The 6,508-nt window shown below is 31.9% G+C and overlaps 1 protein-coding gene across 1 annotated transcript; it reads right to left on the minus strand.

Annotated features, from left to right (window-relative positions):
• Positions 1-2,912: 2,912 nt before the first annotated feature.
• On the minus strand, positions 2,913-5,585 carry LOC134228366 (uncharacterized). Its single transcript, XM_062710026.1, has 4 exons — positions 5,444-5,585; positions 3,956-4,091; positions 3,535-3,652; positions 2,913-3,427 (listed from the first exon to the last, which is right to left on the minus strand). The coding sequence occupies exons 2-4, from the start codon at positions 4,084-4,086 to the stop codon at positions 3,212-3,214; spliced, it is 465 nt and encodes a 154-aa protein (XP_062566010.1). The 5' UTR covers positions 4,087-4,091; positions 5,444-5,585; the 3' UTR covers positions 2,913-3,211.
• Between the last annotated feature and the right edge of the window lie 923 nt (positions 5,586-6,508).

Here is a 6,508-nt window from a genome sequence, read left to right on the forward strand (position 1 = left end):
GGTTTAAATTCGCTATGTCATGTCATACTGTATTCCTTGAATTTTTCCCGTTTAAAAAAATGGCCAATATTAAATATAGGGCGAAAGGGGCGAAAATAAAACGGAGGCGAATTTCCCTGTATACAGTATGCATAAGGCTCAAAATTAATTACGACATGGAATATGAAAATGTACTCAGGGAATTCATCGAAAGACAAGTCAAGCTTCTTTGATTTCAGACGCAGATTTTAAATTATTTTTAATAACTTTCAACATGTTCAATCACACAATTAGGAAGAAAGTGGCTGTTCAATTTCACTTACGATTAAGTGGGAAAGGGATGGGGTAAATACAAACAATTTTGAAATATGAAAGTTTTGAAATATATTTTTATTAAAGGAACAATTGTCTGATTTTTTGGTTTCATAATGTGAGTGGCTTGCGTGATAATCTGTGTAAACGCCGAAGGCGTTTTAATTATTTGCATAAATTACCACGCAATCCAAACGATTTGATCATCGTCATGATACCCCCCAAAAAATCTGACTGCGTCGATTGAACCAGTACATTAAGTATTTTTAATATATCTTGGACAAAGACATCGGAAATATAAATATTTTTTTATCAAGCTGAAGATTTTGGTCACAACTATATAGTGTATCTGATGAAGCAAGAATTCTTTTACTGACAAAAAGGCGTATCAGGTATTTTACTTAGTACTTAGTTCAATTTATCATTCAATCCAGCTCAATGTTCAATGCAAACCTTTACATATTCCTTTAATAAGGCTATTTTAAAGGATATATATTGTCAATTAAGAATGGTAATTTCCATTCCTACGTCGATACGATATATCCTAGTGAGTTTGACCTAAAAGATACCACAGATTCTGACACACTTGTTTCATACTTGGATATTTTACTTGGAAAAGACGTTAATTGTAATCTAAAAACCAAGCTGTATGATAAACGTGATGACTTTAACTTTCCTATCGTAAACTTCCCTTACTGATACAGCAATATACTTTCATCACCTGCATACGAAGTTAATATCTCTCAGTTAATTCGATATGCAAGAGCATGCTGTACGTATGAACAATTTCTAAAACGAGTTAAAATATTGACGAACAAACTGATGAAACAAGAATATCAGCAATTTCATTTAAAGTCATCATTTGGTTAGTTCTGGTCGATACTATGACCTTTTCAGAAAATACAATTTACATGTATCATTGAGTCAAATTCTGACAACCGTATTTCAAACTAATTGTAGGTCCATTATTCATACACTGAATTGACGGCGGATTTTCCCGTTATTTCCCGATCATGGCAAGGAGCACAAGGCGGGTGTGATCGGTCGGCAGCGAATGCTCTCCTCAAACTCACATCGATAGAATATACAAACTTCAGAAACGAGCAGCTAGGATTATTTTAAATGAAAAATATGATGCACCTTCAATGCCATTGTTTAACATTTTAGGCTGGTTAACAGTTTACGAACTTCTATATTTACAGAAAAGCATTCTAATGTTCAAAATATTTCATCATATGTCTCCGGATTATATGCATGATTTTTTTGAATTTCAAAGTTCTGGATCATACACATTACGCTCAGAGACAAATTCAGAACTCCGTTTACCAAATATAAAACAAATTTATTCAAAAATTCTTTACAATATTCGGGGGTTATTATCTGGAATGAGTTGCCTATTAGTATTAGGAATTCCCAATCCGTTGCAATATTTAAAAGTAGTGTTGAAAATTTTTTACTTATGAAACGTACTGGTTCTACATGAAATTTATGTTTTCCTTTCTTTTCAATGAAATGCCAATATTTAATTTATTCTATTGTAACAAAGTGTTTATATTTTATTGTTTCATGTTTGTAATTATTGTCTTTAATGTATAAAACATTGTATATATGTTATAAAGAAGGCCCTGAGGAAGACTAGTGCTTGCACTAATCGGGTTACCTTCTATAAATAAAGTATTATTATTATTATTATTATTATTAATGCTCACTCCTTCGGGGCACTTTATCCCTCCTCCCATGTTTTGGGGGTCCGTGTTTGCTCTGCTTCTATTTTGTATTGTTTTATGGACTTTTGATCTTGAATACTGTTCGTCATCTCCATATATTTCATTTTTAGACGGGGTCACGTGACCCCGTCTATTAGTTTACTGTCTGAACCCTCAAAACGGAAGCCGTGGTGATAACACATGAATTAAATCTACGCTATATGAAAGAGTGCAGAAATTAATTGTATTTATCAAAATATGAATATTCTGTATCAAACTGAAGAAAGTGGAATGCACTTTTTTCTAAATCATATTACAGAAGTATTTTGTGAATGTAACCTCAATATATCAATTGTAAAACACACTAGTAAACAAAGTACTCTCCTGCGTAGTATTGCGACTGCATCCAGTGTTTACTTCCGGAAAAATATTAATTCGGACCAGGTGAATTCGGACAGTTCAAAAAGGTTTATAGACTTAGAAATTATTGAAATTTCTACCACAAATTAAATGAAAAACGCGAATTTATATTATTCACAGTTTTGTTTTTAGTGTGTATGTTAAATGAAAAAAAGTTATCAAAACTCGTTAAAAAAAATCACATTTGTGAATTTATCTAGCATGAAAATTATTTTGACCCCGTCTTTCAGTACTGCCTCAGTACTTTGATTTAGAAATAACTTGCTGGTTACAAAGCTACAAAGAAAAGTCCGGCATTTAGGATGCGTATTTCTAATGTGTGAAAACATCTAGCAAACTGAATGATATTTCTTTTGTAAAATGTCAGGGGCATTATTTTTTGTCATTGGTCCAAGAATTGTTTGCATGCAAACCAAATTTAATAGGCTTCTGTATATTTTCATAGTTAGTTTGAACTTCAACTTTCCCTGTACGTGTTTCATTTTAAAGTTGGAGTTAAATTTTCTTTGTTTCATATATATACTTTCATTACAAGCCATATTGTAACAAGCTTTATGTATTACTTTACAGATGAGACTAACGTAAAGGAGCTGAAATTAAAATAATATACCTTCTTTTACAGTCAGCACACAACGAAATCCTTTTGTTTTTCGTTTGACTACTTCTTCTAAGTTTTCATATAGTAACTTATTTATGTACAGAGTATTAGAAATATAATATTATATATTTAAGTAAAACATAGGCCTCAAATACATGTTTTAAATTGATCAATTTTAGCAAAAAGTCTTATGCCTTTAGCACTCCGTTTTCTCTAATGTAAAGTAGTCATTATTTTCTGTAGTTTTATTTGCACCATTCTCAGATGGCAGAACGACAATATTGGAGACATCATATGGACGTTCCGACTGGACCCAATTTTCAGGTGACTTCTCTCTCTCGGCAGTATTAGGATCGAAGCAGCCATTTCCTGTACCTAGACTTGACTGCTGTTGGTATCTGTTTGTAGTTTTCTAAAATATGAAATCTTTTTTACGGACGAATAATACAATACGAGAAAACTAACATCACATTCTGTATCTCGAAGTTCCTATCAGGTATAACTAATTCTAACCCTTACTGCTTTTTCTTCCATCTCTGGTTCTTCGATAGAATGATATATCTCCATTTCCGTAGAATGCTCTGAATACTTCCTACTCAAAAGCAAGGCGTTTGAATTGTTACTGAGAATTCTTTTCCTATTAAATAATTACAATCCATTGTTAAGCTTTAATTTTTTTTTACTTGGAATGTGTAAAAACATTGATGGATTTATCTCATCATTTAATTGCGATAAACACAAACAGAACTCTTATTTTATGACGTGAATGTAAAATGCGAAATTAACTTCTGTTTACAGAGTACTTGTCTTTTGTCACAATACCATTTGGAAATTCGAAAATGTGTACATTCGTAAGTGTTTTTGTTCGGTAGAATTACGAAAACATGCATGGTCCTAGCAACTTTGGTAATTATTGGGAAAATCGTTCTTTGTACATTACCTTTTTGAGTATTGTTTTGTCTTTTTCGTCATAAGCACACAAGACACTATCGCAGAAAGTACAAGGCCAATAATCAGTCCTCCAGATAAACTTGCTGCCAAAGGAAATATTTCCTCTGATGCCGATGGCATTAACTCTTAAATAAAAATGATAAGAAAATTGCAGGAAAATTGATTTGAAAATAACGGAATGATGTTTTGTTAATTCAATTTGGTTAAAAGTTGAAAATATATATCAAAACACATATTTTTTCAATTTATTTAAGAAATGAATGTAATATTTTTTTCGTTGATCGATGTATCAAAGAAAAATTTGGACGGAAAACTTCATCAGTGCGCGTAGCGCATTGATGAAAAAGTTTTCCGTCCAAATTTTTCTTTGATACATCGATCAAAGAAAAAATCATTACATTCATTTCTTATCATTTAATTATGATTTTAAATTAATAAAATGAAAGTTTCTTTCACTTTTCTATTAAATTTATGCATCAAAAACAGTGCGCACGAATACATCACCATAACGTTAGCGTTGCTGAAAATTCAAAATGGCTCTAACCATGCTAACGAAAAACGTTCTCAAACATTGTCGTGTGATTACCAACAGTCGCCAAAATAATTTACAGTTCTTTAACACAAAAAACTTACCTGTTGTGTTATCCCTCTGATTATATTTTCCCCGGTAAGTTATCTAAGTTCGTAAATGTAAAGGGAAGCTACTCAAATATCCAAGGCTAACAGTTCTAGGTCACAGAAATTTTGGATTTCATTTACGCATCTTTTCATTTGAATTTCAAACCGAATATATATATACGTATCACGACCTTTCAATGCTGTAAAACCTGAAAGAGTCTGCTGCCGATAGTTCAAGATTAAAGAATTCCATCCTCAATTCATGCAGTGTCGTTTTTCTCGATCACTCGTTTCCCACGATTTAGGCCTAACAGATTTACGGTTTTCCCCGCTTTGGTAGCATAATAAAACATTTTTTTCAGAGTTCTATTGTTTCATACCAGATATCTCAAAGTCAAACATTTAAGAAAAGTATGCCGATTAAATGATTTCTTCCCTTCCTCCCCGTAACTGTATTGCAGACGATTTTAATTTGTTTAGCAAAGGGGGATAATTCAAAATGAAACGAAAGTAGAAAGTAAGTCAGGAACCTAACGGACAGGTTCCGAAATTCAGGAAAATATTTATTAAAGCAAAGGTATTTAATTATTCCTTCAAAAGTAACCTGGAAGCGGGGAATATACATGTACCGACTGTCAAAGTAGTTACGGCTGCTTAGTGCAACCGCACTCTAGATTTTATTGATGCAGTTATCAAAAGAATTTTTTATCCAATAAGAATCAAGTATTTTATAGAAATTAAATGATTTTTAAGTACACCGCTCTCAGATGGCAAAAAGACAATTTATCATGCAGAAGTCCCTGTTGGAAAAAATTAACTGTTCTTAGGATATTTCAGATAAATTGATTTTTTTTTATACCTTTCACACATTTTTCCTTCGATTGAACATAACCAAAATCACACCAGCATCTGTTTCTAAAGCAGATATGTGCGTTTACTGTTCCATTACACTGGGACTCGTGAATACAAGATTGGTTAACTTTTCTTTCCGCTGAAACAAGAGACCATTGTGTTAAAAGATAGAAAAAGACATCCCTTTATGTAGAATTTGAAAGTATTATTCAATAAATCTAATTTTTGAGAATTCATGAGAACAGGAACCATGACACTTTACGCTAGTGTAAAGGCAAAGAATGACCTCCATAGAAAACTGACCGGCGTCATTTTTCCACGACAAAAATGACCCTCGGCCGTAGAAAAAATCTTTTTTTTTTTTTTTAGCAGAAAGAGAGCCCTAAAGGTCATTTTTTTTATATGTGCGTCCTATAAAAAATTGGTGTTGAACCTAATTGTTTTATTTTTCTTCATGCCCATTTGACCAACCTGGGACTAACGCGCACTTAAAATGCAAAACAAAAAAAAATAATAAATAAAAAAAAAATAAAAAACAATAATAAATAAAAAAAAACTAAAAAAAAAAACTAACAAAAAACAGAAAACAGAATTACATTTACATGCTAATTTCCATCTAAGCACATATTGAAAATCGAAAGTCTGCTCGCTAAATCTAAATGACTACTATTGGTTTTACCTTTTAGCGCAATGTCTCCTTATAACTTTATAACTAAGTAAACCACAAGCAGGATGTTCTGCCTTTTCAATGATAAACATGACTCCCGAAGTATTCAGCATATAGAGTTTCAGTACAAAAACAATTAATGAGGTAAGTGTTTGGAAATAAATAATAATCAGGTAAATTGTTCAGCCTTTGTATTTACATGTATATTAAATTCAACCGCTGCATTTCATTTCCGGAAATATGCATAGCATTTCCGAAATTTTTTTATTTCATTTCCGACATTTTTGTTTTCGTTTCCGACATATTTTTTTTTTCATTTCCGGAATTTACCTGTGCGGCAATTCAATGTTTTCTAAGTTAAAGAAAATGGAATTTCAAAAGTATTTATACCAAAATATTAATAAA

The sequence above is a fragment of the Saccostrea cucullata genome, unplaced genomic scaffold (assembly GCF_032062105.1).
Source record: "Saccostrea cucullata isolate Sc308-1 unplaced genomic scaffold, CSIRO_AGI_Scuc_v1 ctg5548, whole genome shotgun sequence".
Lineage (NCBI taxonomy): Eukaryota > Metazoa > Mollusca > Bivalvia > Ostreida > Ostreidae > Saccostrea > Saccostrea cuccullata.